The 16,103-nt window shown below is 43.3% G+C and overlaps 1 protein-coding gene across 7 annotated transcripts in view; it reads left to right on the top strand.

Annotated features, from left to right (window-relative positions):
• The window catches only part of si:dkey-81h8.1 (uncharacterized protein LOC100034657 homolog), a 30,912-nt gene extending 18,492 nt beyond the window's left edge, over window positions 1-12,420 (top strand). For 5 of the 7 annotated variants that reach the window (XM_037535416.1, XM_037535419.1, XM_037535418.1 and 2 more), the window contains 4 exons: window positions 980-1,030; window positions 4,789-4,902; window positions 6,683-6,751; window positions 8,552-12,420. In XM_037535416.1, the coding sequence (XP_037391313.1) occupies window positions 980-1,030; window positions 4,789-4,902; window positions 6,683-6,751; window positions 8,552-8,674 (357 nt within the window). In that variant the 3' untranslated portion in view covers window positions 8,675-12,420. The remainder of the gene's footprint in view (window positions 1-979; window positions 1,031-4,788; window positions 4,903-6,682; window positions 6,752-8,551) is intronic. The other 2 variants (XM_037535420.1, XM_037535421.1) reach the window with 2 other exon arrangements.
• The last annotated feature ends 3,683 nt before the right edge of the window (window positions 12,421-16,103 follow it).

The following is a 16,103-nucleotide window of genomic DNA, read 5'->3' as shown; positions in this document are numbered from 1 at the left end:
TCACAGATGAGCTCCTTTACTATGTTGATCTGTAGGCGTCTGTTCATAAACATAAACCAGCCCAAACTCATTTACTATAAAATGAACTGGTGTTTGTAGAAATTCAGAAAAAAGCCGCGTCAGTCTCGACTGCATATGTGGACATATTTCTATATTGAGCTCTATTTACACAAAGTTAGGTTAGTTCATCATTTATGTTGAACAGACTCTCCCAAAGTTTTACGCTGCTGCGCTGACGTTGAACCGCGTGCTGCACTGGGTCGGTATGACCAACAGGTCAAAACCAGCTCTAAACAAAGTGACCGCTGGGCCCTGATTGGTGCTCTGGCTTTGCGCTTCTTTCGTTTTGACATGTTACGTTTTTATACACACAGAAACCAAAAGGAACGACAGATTTCTCAAAATGTAGGAGGAAAAAGTCGGATATTAGACTCTGAAATGTAGTGGAGTGAAAGGAAAAAGTCGCCCAGAACGGAGAAACTTCAGTACAGATACACCAAAAATAATTAAATACAGAAACTAATTACATTTACTCAGATACTCAGTTACTCAGTTACTCAGTTACTGTCCACCACTGCAGATAACACAGAGAGTTGGGAATTTTCAGGAACACAGTTTCCCCCTGAATTAAAGCTGTGAACCACTTTCATTGTCACCTGTGTTTATTTTGCTTTATGCTCTGAATGTATTTACTCATCTCTTTATTTGACCACCTCTATTTGGGCTCCTCCTCCTTTTTATGCACGTATTTTGAAGTAATAACCTGATGTTCAGTACTGACAGTTTGCACTTGGTACAGGTTTTCTGATGCTGGAGAGAAAACGACTAGTTTGAGAAGCAATTCTAAAAAAACTGTAACAGTTTGTACAGAGATCTGGTTTGTCAGACAGGAATTCAGTTCAGAGTTAAATTTTGCAAATGTCTTCGGTCTTTTGCGAAATTTAACTCGGCTTTGTCTCTTGTGTCTGCTCTCCCAAAGCAACAGTATTGTTTCAAGAAATGCACTTACACGGTCGAAAGAAACTGTAAAGTAAGTAAAACCTGCTCTTGTGTTTTAGGCTCTGTAATGCATGAAAAGCTGCTTAACAGCCTAAATAGGAAAGTACTGAGTTAAAGTGGATGTGGAGGTTCAGTTCCACAAATCGGAAGCGCAGTTTATGGTTCAGCTGCCTCAGTATTTAGAGTGTGCAGTAAATCCAGTGTGTCGTGTTTTATTCAGCTTCATCAGTGTCTGGACCAGCTGGCCTCTGATCGTATTTCTAATAACGTGTTCGCTCCAGTTATGCGCTGAAATTCTTTATCCTCCCTACGTTAGAACAGAGGGTCAAGCTGATGAAGCTCTTTAGCGTTTAACTGATATTGTGTTGTCGTGTTTCTGGTTTTGCACTTTGGGCCTGTGTTTTAAAACCTGCACAAAATATCCACAGAACTGTCAGAGACCTTCTCATTTACTGCGTTTCCAGTCAAAACGGCCGTGGCGTGAAAGTTGTTTCATTTTCAGGGCCAGGAAAGAAAGCAGAAAACACGTATTTCACCCAAAACTACACAGAAACCATTAAATATATTCATCAGTGATTCATTTGTTCAGTTTGTGCACCTTCTGCCATCCTTACTGCTTTAAACCCACCATTTACAGCTGCCTTTTCCCAGAAACCTGCTCCCATCCACTTTCTGACTTTCTGAGCACGTTGCAAGCGATAAAATGAAACTAGGTCAAAAATAAATTAAGAAAAGTTTAGCTGCCCCGCTTGTTTGTCCAGACGGACATTGAGAAGTGAAAATGAACTATGGAATGACATTATGTCCTGAAAAGGCTGCTGTTGTGTAGGTTTCAGTTTAGAGATGTTCCATCTCTGATTTCATGTGTCACAGCTCCATATACAGTACTGTGCAGAAGTCTTAGGCACAAAATCTGTTTATTTGTGTAAAAGTGTTAATATTTGAAAACAAAATTAGAAATAGAATATTAATTAATAATTATTTTTTATGTGTATATATATATATATATATATATATATATATATATATATATATATATATATAAATATAATAAACAGTGATGTTCTGGATGTGAGTGTGTGTGTTTACCCATCTCCAAGCCTCTCCTCCTCGAGGAAGCCCAGTATTATATGTAGTTAAAAAGCAGCTCCTGGTTTGACCAATCAGTGCTCAGTAAATTGAGCTCATGATGTAATTGATGATATTAACGAGTCTCTGTGGCGGCTGTGAAGGTGTCCAGGAAAAATATGGAGCCGAGAAATTCTTGTTACTGTTTATTGTTTTTCTGTTTATCTGAATTATGAATACGACTTTATTCTAATGTATATTGTGATAAACTCCCTGCTGAGGGAAACTGATTAAACTTTCGCTTAGACGCCTGAAACTTTCACACAGTGCTGTAACTTTGGCTTCCCCATAACCCAATTATAGGGAAGTGTTGTCTGTGGACTACTAATAATAATAAAGATAGTAATAATAATAAAGAACGAAAGATCTGGACTTTGGAACATAATTTTAACACAGTAAAGACCTACGCGTACGGAGCCCTGCCGGTTTGTCATGCTATACATATGAGGACATCCATAGGTTTCTATTGATTTTTGTGTTACTGTAGCTAATTAACTCTACACCTAAACCTAACCTTAACCTCACTATCCAAAAGGCAGTTTTTCTGCTCTTTTAGTTTTCAAATAAAAAAGTAATTGTGGTGGAAAACGATACATGCTCACGTGAGGACCAGCAAAATGTCCTCGTTTGAGCAGAAATTTCAATCATAGTGAGGACATTGGGTCCTCACAAGTATAGCACTACAAGAACACATACACTATATGGACAAAAGTATGTGGACACCCCTCCTAATTATTGAGTTAAGGTGTTTCAGCCTCACCCATTGTTAACAGGTGGATCAAATTAATCACACAGCCTTGCCGTCTCCATAGACACAAACACTGGCAGTAGAGCGTCGAACTGAAGAGCACAGTGACTTAAAACATGGCACTGTCACAGGACGCCACCTGTGCCACAAGTCAGTGTGTGAAATTTATGTCCTGCTAGATCTGCCCCAGACAACCGTAAGTGCTATTATTGTGAATAGAAGCATCTCAGAGCAACAACAGCTCAGCCTTAAAGCGGTAGGTCACTAAACTCACAGAGGGGGCCATCAAGTGCTGAAGCGCACAGTGTCTATCCTCTGTTGAATCATCGATAAAGAGTTCCAAATTGGAAGCAACATCAGCAAAAGAGCTGTGCTTTAGGAGCTTCACCAAATGGGTTTCCTTGGTCGGGCAGCTGCACACAAGCCTGAGATCAAAATGCACAATGCCAAGTGTTGGATGGAGTGAAGTGTCGCCACTGGACTGTGGAGTGACCAATCATGCTTCTCTATCTGTCAGTCTGATGGACGAGTCTGGGTCTGGTGAATGCCAGAAGAATGGTACCTGCCTGACTGCACTGTGCCAACAGAAAAGTTTGGTGGAGGAGGGATAATGATATGGGGTTGTTTTTCAAGTTCCAGTTAAGGGAAATCTTAATGCTTCAGCAGACATTTTGGTCAGTTTTGGCCCCTTTTCTGTTCCAGCATGTCTGAGCCCCTGTGCAAGGTCCATAAAGACAAGGCTGGTTGCATTTGTGGTGGAAGAGCTTGACTGGTCCTCACAGAGCCCTGATCTCAATCCCATCAAACACCTTTGGAATTAACTAGAATGGAGATTGCAAGCCAGGCCCTCTCGTCCAACATCAGTGGATCCAAAGAGACACTAACAGTCACACAAACTCCCGGAACTCACCTCAGATGTTTCTCTATCATGTGCGCCTTAAAGAAGATGTGCAGATAAGACAGGGGATAATCCACCTGCATAATAAAGAAGAAAGTCAATAGTGATTAAGTGAAAAAACCAGGAGTTTCCAAACTGGAGTTCAAAAATAAGCTACAGAGAAAATGGGGCTCCTAACAACCACCTGGAAGACCTGGTAGATCACCAGAAATGCCCCCATCAGATAAACAGCGCTGAAAGCTTTGATCTCTGAGAGAGAGGAGAAGATCAAGCTGCTTCAGATCTGAAAACATCCACAGGTGTTTCTGTCCATCCTTCCACTGTGAGAAGACCACTCAGTGCTGTGGGTCTGAAAGGACGTGTAGCTGATCAAGAAGAACCTCACTGAGAAAAGGAGACGGACACATCAAACAAAGAAGCTGGACGATGGACTGACCGCCCCAGAGTCCAGACCTCACCACCGAACGGGTTTGATCACCTCAGAAAATACTACCAGCTTCTCAGACTGAGCTTTGGAGGCGTGTCTGCAGGTTCTTTGAGGAGCTGAAAGTCTCCTGAGAAGACCAGAAGCTATAATAAAGCTAAAAAAAACGGACGCAATAAATAGTGAAAAGAACGATTTTGTGTTTAATTGTTGGGGTTTCTGTGTAATTTTCCGTTAACGATGTTTTCGGCTTTCTTACTGATCCTGGAAAACGAGTAACGTGCTTAATGGCTGTTTTGACTGGGAATAAATGAAGGGAGGTCTCTGTACTGTTTGTATGTGTATACTTAGCAAAGCCTCAGTCAAACAGCGGCGTAATTGATCGTTGACATGATGTGAATGCTTTTATGGCTGTGATTGGTCATCACTATAGGTCAGTGGACGAGACTCGTATCTAGCACCGTGTTTAAATGTATTTTGTGGATATTTGACTTCACGTCGTGTTTGTGGTGTGACTGAGGAATATGCAGTGCTATTTAAGTGTATTTCCCTGACCAGACCTCTGCTTTCTCCATCTGTGGGCGGGTTTAGCTCTTGATTGACGGCTTGCTGGCCACGCTGGTGCTGTTCCTGGTGGTGGAGCTGGTGATCTGCATTGTGACGATTCTCTTCGGACTCAAAGTTCTGGCCAAAGGAGGCCTGCAGGTCAGCAGCGATTCACGAAACTTCAGAACTATTCAGATGTTTAGAATGAAAGTTTTCAGTGATATAAAACCAGTTTAGATGCAGATGCATGTACCAAATGATTCTCATATGTTGTTAATCCTGTAACTGCGAGTAATTAGTAGATTAGTAAATCTAATTTGTACTATTTTGCACTTATTCTAGATCAGCCAGTGTGTTAGGTCTTCCACTTTGGTTTAGTTTAGTGCTCTAACGTTGTTAAGAGACACTTAGAAGTCAATAGTCACCCAAATTTCTCTTTAGAGAAAAATCTTTTAAAAAGTTTTTCACATACGTCCCTAAAACTTCCTTCGACCTGCCAAAACTGCATCCGTCTTTCGTCAGAGATAGTATGACCTACTATGAGCTATAAACATGCGGAGCCGAGTCTCGTTTGGGTGCATGCGCCATATGTCGCTGTTGTCGGAACAAAACCTTGCATCTCCAAAATGGTAACTCTGCAGGAGAAGGAAAAATCCTACTTAACTTTTAATGTCAGTCAATGGAACCAGAAATATTTCTAAGCAATTTTGGGCCGTTTCTTTTGTCCCATCCACCATAAAAGTCTGACACAATATAAAGGACAATAGATATTTTCAAATTATATAAAAAAACTGGAAAACAACAAAAATCAAGATGCAAGGTTTTTGTCCGACAACAGTGGACAAATGTTTGACCACTTCTGTTCCAATTCCATGTGTTGTTGATTTTCTAAGGGGAAATATTTTAACACATCCTCTACAGAGAACTCACTTCTGCACATTTTAATGCACAACTGCTGTTTACTAGCCAAGAAATGGATGGCAGGCCCCCTCCAGGTTAGGGGAGAGGACCTGCCCCAGGTGGAGGGGTTTAAGTATCGGGGTCTTGCTCACGAGTGATGGGAAGAGGGATGGTGAGATCGGCCGCAGGCTGGGACAGCAGTAATGCGGTCACTGTACCGGGCTGTAGTGGTGAAGAGGGAGCTGAGCCATAAGGCGACGCTCTCTGTTTATTGGTCAGTCGACATCCTCACCCTCACCGGTCATCCAGGAGGAGCCGCTACTCCTCCACATTGAAAGGGGCCAGTTGATGTCATTCGGGTGTCTGATCTAAATGCCCCGTGGACGCCTCACAGTGGAGGTGTACCAGTCACAGCTTCCTGGGACAAGACCCTGGGGAGATAGGGATTATATCTCCAAGTTGGACCTGGGAGCGGCCCGAGGTCCCCCAGAATGAGCTGGAGGAAGTTGCAGGGGCGCAGGGTCGTTTGGGATTCTCAGCTTTCTCAAATGCTACCGCGACACTATCTGGATTAAGAGATTAATGAATGAATTTATTCATTTTTATTTGCAGAAATCTTTTGGCACATTTGATATAATGTTTTTTTTTTTCTCAACATGTTAAATTCAGCAAATAAATTTAAAATGTGCACCAACATTTGCAGAAAAAGGCCACTTAGTATCCTTTCATGTAGGGGTACTTATTACCAATTAGAAAATCAGCAAAACGTTGATTGACCGGGGGTGCCCAAACTTTTGCACACGACTGTATGCATATAAGTAAAACAACAGAAGTTGTGGCGGTGATCTGTAACATGAGGTAGTGTGTGTGAAGTGTGTGCAGTCAAATGGGAGTCAAATGGCTGATTAACCACATCTGGACAAAGTGGAAAATTGCGTACATTTGATTTTTTTGCCAATCTATTAGTCTAAGCTTCCTATACATTTTAAAGCCCGTATTTATGTCCTTTATGAGCTAACGGCTGATTTTCTGTCCATAGCTGCTTGGAGTAGGTCAGCGTGTGGAACGTCCTGCAGCTGCACCCACGCCTGAGATCGCTCCAGTTCAGGTTCGCTTCAGTGCTGTGCTTTACAGAAAACATCTTTCTAGAAACTCTAAAACCGAGACTGAGTCTTAGGCCAGGACCTGAAGCTACTCTCTAGACTTGTGAATCCTTCAGAACCAGTTTTATTACCAAGAATGTTAGAAAAATGAGATTTTTGTCTTGATGAATAAACACATTTAACAGGCTGCTAATTAAACAGATGAAGCATTAATACTGTTACATCTGGACATTTTTACATCCACTCAACAGGATAACGGAGCTGAAAAGTCAAAAACCTGGCAACCCTAATAGATACAGATTGCTGACCATCACTGACTCTAGAAAAGCAACCATGTAGTGCAAACCCTGTAGATCACTGTAAATATACGTGTAATACAGTAGGGAAAACGTACACTATATTTCCAAAAGTATTCGCTCGTCTGGCTTCACACACACATGAACTTGAGTGACATCCCATTCTTAATCCATAGGGTTTAATATGATGTCGGCCCACCCTTTGCAGCTTTAACAGCTTCAGCTCTTCTGGGAAGGCTTTCCACAAGGGTTAGGAGTGTTTATGGGAATTTCTGACCGTTCTTCCAGAAGCACATTTGTGAGGTCAGACACTGATGTTGGACGAGAAGGCCTGGCTCACAGTCTCCACTCTAATTCATCCCAAAGGTGTTCTATGGGGTTGAGGTCAGGACTCTGTGCAGGCCAGTCAAGTTCTTCCACACCAAACTGGCTCATCCGTGTCTTTATGGACCTGCTTTGTGCACTGGTGCTCAGTCATGTTGGAGCAGGAAGGGGCCGTCCCCAAACTTTTCCCACAAAGTTGGGAGCGTGAAATTGTCAAAATTCTCTTGGTGCTGAAGCTTTAAGAGTTCCTTTCACTGGAACTAAGGGGCCGAGCCCAACTCCTGAAAAACACCCCCACACCATGATCCCCCCTCCACCAAAGAGTCCAGTGGCGGCGCTTTACACCACTGCATTCCACGCTTTGCATTGCGCTTGGTGATGTAAGGCTTGGATGCAGCTGCTCGGCCATGGAAACCCATTCCATGAAGCTCTCTACGCTGTTCTTGAGCTGATCTGAAGGCCACATGAAGTTTGGAGGTCTGTAGTGATTGACTCTGCAGAAAGTCGGTGACCTCTGCGCACTATGCCCCTCAGCATCCGCTGACCGCTCTGTCATTTTACGTGGCCGACCACTTTGTGGCTGAGTTGCTGACGTTCCCAATCGCTTCCACTTTGTTATAATCCCACTGACAGTGGACTGTGGAATATTTAGTAGTGAGGAAATTTCACGACTGGACTTGCTGCACAGGTGGCGTCCGATCACGGTACCACGCTGGAATTCACTGAGCTCCTGAGAGCGACCCATTCTTTCACTAATGTCTGTAGAAGCAGTCTGCAGGCCGAGGGGCTCGGCTTTATACACCTGTGGCCATGGAAGTGACTGGAACACCTGAACTCAGTGATTTGGATGGGGGAGTGAAAACTTTTGGAAATATAGTGTACATGATCAAGGTCTGAGAAGACTATTGATACTCATATACAGTTAATTATATATGAAAATACGGTACAGAGTGAAAGTAATAATGTCATCACAAGTCAATAATCTTCTCAGAAACAACCATTTTTGTGCATTTTTTTTTCTGAAGGCTTCCAAGTTCAAGTCTTCATTAAAACATTTTGGAATCTTTGAAAGACTCTCTGATTCTGACTCTGATTTCTCTTAGATCTTAAACTAATGTAATCAACAGTGTTATCAGCATCCCTCATTCTTTACGCCAGATGCCTAATAGATCTGTTCAACTTCAGCAGGCGGAGGTGGTGGTGACGGAGGTGGAGCCTGAACCAGCACCAGCAGCAGTAATAGAAGAAGTCCCCACCCCTCCTACCGAACCTCAGGTGGAGCCCATTGACTCTATAGCGGAGGTCTGACCCAGGGTCAGGTGATCCCTCTCCTCCAGTCAGAGAGGAGAATCAGATAGGGTCACTGTGAGGGGTTGTAATTCAGGAGAATTCATCAGAGAAGTGAACCAGGCTGTATATATCACTACACCCAACAGAGCATTCTCTGCTGCAGAAAGAACAGTGAAAGGGACTCAACTCAGCTCATAACCACATCAGGTGACGGAGGTAAACTGTCTCTCCTGCCAAGTGACTGTCAGTAACAGTTGACTTTATTCATAACTACCACGCCACAATTAAGCAACAGGCAGTGTCCGGTTAAGTGAGACATTGTGATTCGAGTCAGTTTTATCAAAGCATGGTGACCTCAAGACCTTAATGGGGCCATATCATAGAAAAAAAGGCTCCTGGCTTTTTTATTAGTTTGATCCACTTTGTAAAAACTGTTAAATATAACATTGAGTTTGTTTACACATACTCAATAAATCAATCCAGATTTCTGCAGATGTCTGATTATTCGAATGGTCATGTATTTGTGGGGATTTCTCAGATCAGAGACAGGTCTAGAAATCGAGTAAGTCCGATAAAGAGGCTGGATTTTAGCCCAGTAATCAGATTTCTCCGTGCCGTAAACTCTCACTCTGATTTCTTTCGTATTTCTCAGTCTGAGCGTGTGTGAAAACGGACTGCGGCACCGGAAATAAGTGGAATACACGCTTGACGAAATGAAGGATTTAAATATTCTTCATTTTCTAGACGATGTATGTTCATATTTTCAACTAAAGTGGCGCAATGGGTTAAAAAAACCAGCCACAGCATTGAGTTTGAGCTTTACGTTACGTTTATGACCTCCTCTTCTTCTGTGAGTTTATTGGCTGGTTGCAAAGCAGGAATCTGATCCCTGTCTGACTCGCGTAGACCTGGAATTTCCCCCATTGTCTGATTACTCAAGTACACGTAAACGCGTCATATTACTGACTAAATCTGATTTTCTGCAGTTATCGGATTATTGAGTGCATGTAACCAAACTCATTGACTTCTCTGACCACATATGCAGAAATGTTTTGAACCTATCATGGTTGTGACATCACAACCATGAACACATTTTCAAATGCCTGCCCGGTTCACCTGTAGCAGTTAAGCCCTGCCCATTCCCCTGAAAGTGATATGGAGTTGTTCCGTCCATAACAATGTGGAAGATTTGGGAAAATTGATTAAACGTTGTGCTGTTCGTGGCTTTTGGGAAGTAAAAGACACATTGCAGCCTTCCGAAGGATCTAAAAGGAGAGGCTGAATTTGCCTCTTTTTTAAATTTATTTTTTATTTATTTTTTATAAAGTCTCACACCCCTGGGCTTATTTGAATGAGACACAGTACAGAGCTGCCAATCAGAACAGAGCTCATTTACATATCTTAGTCTTAAAGGCGCAGTAACAAAAACAGCCTGTTGAATTCTAAGCGTTAAAGAGAGGTTAGAAATGGTTAGACAGGATGAACCACACATTAAACCACACAAACTTCAGAACTGGACCTCAGGGGACAAACAAAGCAAGAATTATGTAGACTATGACCTCTTTAACTGCTATACAGTTTTCACAACATTGAGGTCAGTGCTTTGGGGAAACTGTCCTGAACTTCAACGCCCCCAACAGTGATTCCTGAACATGAAACACTACACCGTCATGTCCATTATGTCAGTATATACTGGTAAATATTGTAATATATGACTTGTAAAGTTTTGTTTTGCCTTAAATGTAATGTAATCTAAATCAAGCACCATCATCTAACTGTATGAATCTCACGCTGTAGTCTGAATACTTGAACTGTAGAGAGTGTATGAGTGATTACTGCGATCTGGCCTGTGTTCCACTAACATTTTGGTTCTTGTGCTCTCCAGAAAGATTCCTGTAGAGGATTTTAGTGCATCATGTGGTCTTAAGCCGTGTTCTAATCACTCTGTCTCAAATCGAGTACTCCTGGGTGTACCATCCACTTTTACTGCACGTAAGGAATAGCCACTGGTAAATGCATCGGGATACAGTGTACTGTTGGTTCCTGGATGTTGTAGTAGAACCGGTGAAAAGGGTGCCATTCATAGAGGAAGAGGGCGGAGCCTTCAGAGGAAATTTTTAAACTTTGTTGTGTGTTGGTGGCACTTTATTTTTCTGCACTTGGATTTTACACGTATTCATGCTTAGATTTCGCACAATATCTGTATTCCTGCTGGTGTTTTCATTGGCTGGTTTACCTCAGGCAGCTCAGATGTTTAAAATATTAGCATAATAACCAGCCATGATGAATTATGGCTAACATTAGTCGGCCAATTCTTAACCTAGATGTGATTAAATAACATGAGGTACTTCGTGGTGATTCGTCATTCCCATTTAGTGTAAAACAGTTTAGTAGTGAGTCACCGAAGTAAAAAGTCCTGCAATTGAAACCAGAATTCAGGACACGTTCAGCCCAAAACTGAAACCAAAAACTCATTTGCCATTTTTTATACTTTTGAATTGACGTGATGATGCTGACTGTGCTGCAAAGACGATAAATACCATGTTGAAAAAAGGAACTGAGAGAACGATAAATATTAAACAGCTTGCTAAATAATGTTAAATATTACAGATATTAAATAATTATTGGAAAAAATCAAATTATGAAATTGGCATCTGTAGCTGACTTCCAGATTGCCTCAAAAAACACCAAACTATTGTTTTTTTAAGTACGTAAGCCGTGTGGACGTGCTTTTGGAACTCCTGTCTAGCCGTCTGAAGTTTCTCCAGCAGGGGTCGCTGTGAGCACGCGAGATTCTGCTTTAGTGTTCATCATGTAGTGAAGAGGCAGCCATGAACCCACACCAGCAGGATCTACCAAATGCCTGTGTTTGCAGTGTCAACTTTCAGAATGACAGGTAAACATGTTTATTACTCACACATAATAAGCTACTCAGTGTTATTTGTGTGATTTCCAGTAAATCATTCCAATATATCAGTTAGTGCCAAGAAGCATGTAAGATAAAGACTGGATAGATTTTCAGTGGCCAAAATTGAGGTTGTCAATTTGAGAGAGTGCTACATTAAGACAGCCCAGGAACTAAATGCCGCAGCGTGCCTGAGTACGGTGCCCGAACTGAGACACAGTGATTGGTTTTTAAATAGAAGTTTCCATCAAATCCGTGTAAACTATGAAAACAGAGACTGAGGATCTGATTTTCTTCGCTTCGTATCCCTCAGGTGGCGGTGTGTTTATATTGTTTCACGATATTATCAACTTGCTGCATATCTTTTGTCACGTGGAATCAAGGCTGCTGTATTTTGAGCTCTGCTTTATCGTGTTTCACAGAATTCATAGACACAAAGCATGCTTTATTTTTTTAAACATTTCAGGGTCTGAGAAAAATAAATTGCCTCACTTGATTCCAAAGCACTACTGACACAGGCACTGTTTGTCACTATTGTAAATCAGGAACTGGTGCAGTGTAACATCATCCTCTCATGCTGTTTGCAGTCCTTTTATGTATCTGTGTTTAAACCTGGGTTCTTCACTCTGTACATTCTGCCGTCATTCTACCTGTGGCTGTGCTGCACTGCAGCTCGGTTGTCACTAGATGGCAGCAGAAGAAACCGCAGAAACATTGTGAATGACACGGTGCGTCCACTTTGTGTTATCTGCTATTATAATGTAAGTGTGGAGCCATAAAGCCACATTGATGTACCTGCTGAGGCATATTGTGTCTACGCTGTTTTCAATATGTAAATACACTAGAGTTGTCCATTTCACACGGTTTCATTTTTCAATAACTGGGTGTCATCAATAAAACAACTGGCAGCAGGACTGTTTTAGAGAGGAGATCAGATTATATTATTATATATTATATATTATTATGAATAGCCATCGTGATATTGGCTGCCATACGCAAATGAGCACTCTGACCAATCACAGGGTGTTTCTGTGAGCATCCTGACCAATCACAGTCTTAAATGGGAAGCGATCTCTGCTCAAAATAATGCCAGGCTTTATTGCCAGAAATATACAGACATGGGAATTGTGGGGCCTCCTTGTCCACTTTATCATCTCCACTGACCATAAAGTTCCCCTCTGTAGTTCTACAGTTACAGACTGTAGTCCATCTGTTTCTCTGATACTCTGTTACCCTGTTCTTCAGTGGTCAGGACCCCCATGGACCCTCACAGTGTCAAGGCAAGAGGCTTTTAGTGTCATTCCATCTATGTACAAGGACACAGTGGAGTGAAATCATGTTCCTCCAAGGAACAACACGGTGCAACATGAGACAAAATAAGCAGTACACAGTGCAGCGTGCAGACGTCAGTGTGCAAAAACAATTACACTAGAAACAATACAATAAATATGATACATAAAACAGGCATTAGACTCAGTAAGCAGAGCAGACAGTGCAGCACCGACACAGCACTCATTTCTGAGCATGAGGTAGGGGTGTGAAATAAGGTGCAAAGATTATTTAACATGCTGTGATCTGTGAGTAAATGCAGTTAAGTAACATACGTGAGCACAGCAGTTCCTGTAGCATATAAACTGTACTTGAGTAAACGAAGTGTAAACACTGTATTAGCAGAAATGTTCCAGTGCAAAAGAGCACCAAAAGAGGAGAGTGTGTGTGTGTGCATGTGTCTGTGTGTGTGTGTGTGCATGTGTCTGTGTGTGTGTGAGGGGGGCTTTCAGTTTAGTGCTTGAGAGTTTAAGAACCTGATTGCTTGAGGAATAAAGCTGTTGCAGAGTCTGGCAGTGGTGGCATGGATGCTCCGGTACCTCCTGCCAGATGGCAGCAGTGAGTAAAGTCTGTGTGAGGGATGGACGGGGTCGTCCACGATGCTGGTGGCTTTCCGGACACGTGTGGTGTAGATGTCCACGATGGAGGGGAGAGAGACCCTGATGATCTTCTGAGATGTCCTCACTATACACTGTGGGGTCATTCCCGTTGGAGGTGGTGCAATTCCCAAACCAGGTGATGATGCAGCTGCTCAGGATGCTCTCCACAGTCCCCCTGTAGAACATGGTGAGGATGGGAGGGGGGAGATGAGCCTTCTTCAGTCTCCGCAGGAACTAGAGGCGCTGCTGGGCTCTCTTGGCTATGGAGTTGGTGTTGAGGGACCAGGTGAGGTTCTCTGTGATGTGGACACCGAGGAACTTGCTGCTCCTGACGATTTCCACAGCAGAGCCAGTGATGTTCAGTGGGAGGTGGACACCTCGCACTCTTTGGAAGTCAACAACCATCTCCTTAGTTTTGTCCACATTCAGAGACAGCTTGTTGGTTCTGCTCCAGTCCGTTAGCTGCTGCACCTCCTCTCTGTACGCTGACTCGTCGTTCTCGCTGATCAGACACAGTCGTGTCATCAGCAAACCTGATGATGTGGTTTGAGCTGCACTTTGCAGTTCAGTCGTGAGTCAGTAGAGTGAACAGCAGTGGACTGAGGTGCTCAGTGTGGTGGTGCTGGAGATGGTATTTCCTATCCTGACTAACTGAGGTCTCTCAGATAGGAAATCCAGGATCCAGTTACAGACGGAGGTGGTCAGGCCCAGCAGGCTCAGTTTTCCAATCAGCTGCTGAGGGATGATGGTGTTGAACACTGAACTGAAGTCTATGAACAGCATTCTGACGTAGGTGTCCTCATGCCCAGGTGGGTGAGAGCCAGGTGGAGTGTGGTAGAGATGGCGTCGTCTGTTGAGCAGTTGGGGTGATATGCAAATTCCTTTGGGTCCAGTGAAGGAGGAAGCTGGTCTTTAATGTGCCTCATGACAAGCCTCTCCAAGCACTTCATGATGATGGGAGTGAGTAACAGGACGGTAGTCATTGAGGCAGGACACTGGAGACTTCTTCGGCACAGGGATGATGATGATTGTGAAGCACGCTGGAACGACTGCAGTGCTCAGAGAGATGTTGAAGATGTCCGTGAGAACATCAGCCAGCTGTGCGGCGAATTCTCTGAGCACTCTGCCTGGTATGCTGTCGGACCCTGGTGCTTTTCGTGGGTTGACTCTGTGTAGAGTTCTCCACACATCAGCAGTGGACAGACACAGTACCTGTTCACTTGGAGGAGGTGTGGTGTTCCCCACCGTCGTGCCGTTCTGTGCCTCAAACCGAGCGTAGAAGTTGTTAAGCATGTCTGGAAGGGAGGCATCACTGTCACAAGCAGGTGGAGATGTCTTGTAGTTGGTGATGGCCTGGATGCCCTGCCACATGCGCCATGTGTCTGCAGTGTTTTGAAAATGTTCATGGATTTTCTTTGAGTAGGCACGCTTAGCCTCTCTGATGGCCCGGGAGAGCTTGGCTCTAGCTATGCTGAGGCTTGCCTTCTTCCCTGACTTGAAAGCCTTGTTGTGGGTTCTCAGCAACATGCGTGCCTCTGCAGTCATCCATGGTTTCTGGTTGGGGTGAGTTGTGACGGGTTTGGAGACAGTAACATCATCAATGCACTTGCTGATGTAGCCAGTCACTGATTCTGTGTACTCCTCCAGGTTGATGGAGTCACCAGAAGTTGCTGCTTCTCTGAACATCTCCCCATCAGTATGCTCAAAACAGTCCTGAAGAGCAGAGATAGCTCCTTGATTCTAGTCTGGTTTGGCACGTCTGATGAGCGGTCTGTATGCTCGAACGATGCTGGTGGTGGTGCTGTGTTAGGGTGTGTTGTGGTGGTCTGAGTGATCAGACACAGCAGTGCTGCTGGAGTTTTTAAACATCTCAGTGTCGCTGCTGGACTGAGAATAGTCCACCAACCAAAAATATCCAGCCAACAGCCTCCTGTGGGCAGGGTCCTGTGACCACTGATGAAGGACTGGAGGATGATTGGCTCATACTGGACAGCAAGAGATGAGCTACTGTCTCTGGCTTTACATCTACAGGGTGGACCCACAACGCATAGAGTGGACAGTGAGTGGACACAGTGTTCAAAAACTCCAGCAGCGCTGCTGTGTCTGATCCACTCAGACCAGCACAACACACACTAACACACCACCACCACCACGTCAGTGTTACTGCAGTGCTGAGAATGACCCACCACCCAAACAGTACCTGCTCTGTGAGGGTCCATGAACAGTGTAACAGAGTATCAGAGAAACAGATGGACTACAGTCTGTAACTGTAGAACTACAGAGTCCAGCTATACGGTCAGTGGAGCTGATAAAGTGGACAATGAGCGAAGAAACAAGAAGGTGGTCAGAACGTTACGCCTGATTGGTGTGTGTTGTAGCCAAAAAATAAACGTTCATTTGATTTAGAAATTGGGGCTAAATTTATTTTTATACAAATGCAGTTAAATGAAAATATGCAGATATTTTGGCGCAGTAATCCGGTGTCACCTAAACATTCAGCTCAATAAATAACATTCACATCAATAAATACCAATTGTAAATAGTGTAAATACCAAATTTAAACATCTGTCTGATGCTGATATTTTCTTAAAGTAAATATGTGCCAAAACTGATG

This window comes from Pygocentrus nattereri, chromosome 27 (assembly GCF_015220715.1).
Source record: "Pygocentrus nattereri isolate fPygNat1 chromosome 27, fPygNat1.pri, whole genome shotgun sequence".
Lineage (NCBI taxonomy): Eukaryota > Metazoa > Chordata > Actinopteri > Characiformes > Serrasalmidae > Pygocentrus > Pygocentrus nattereri.
Note: the sequence above shows the minus strand (reverse complement) of the source record. Positions and strands in the feature narration are given on the sequence as shown.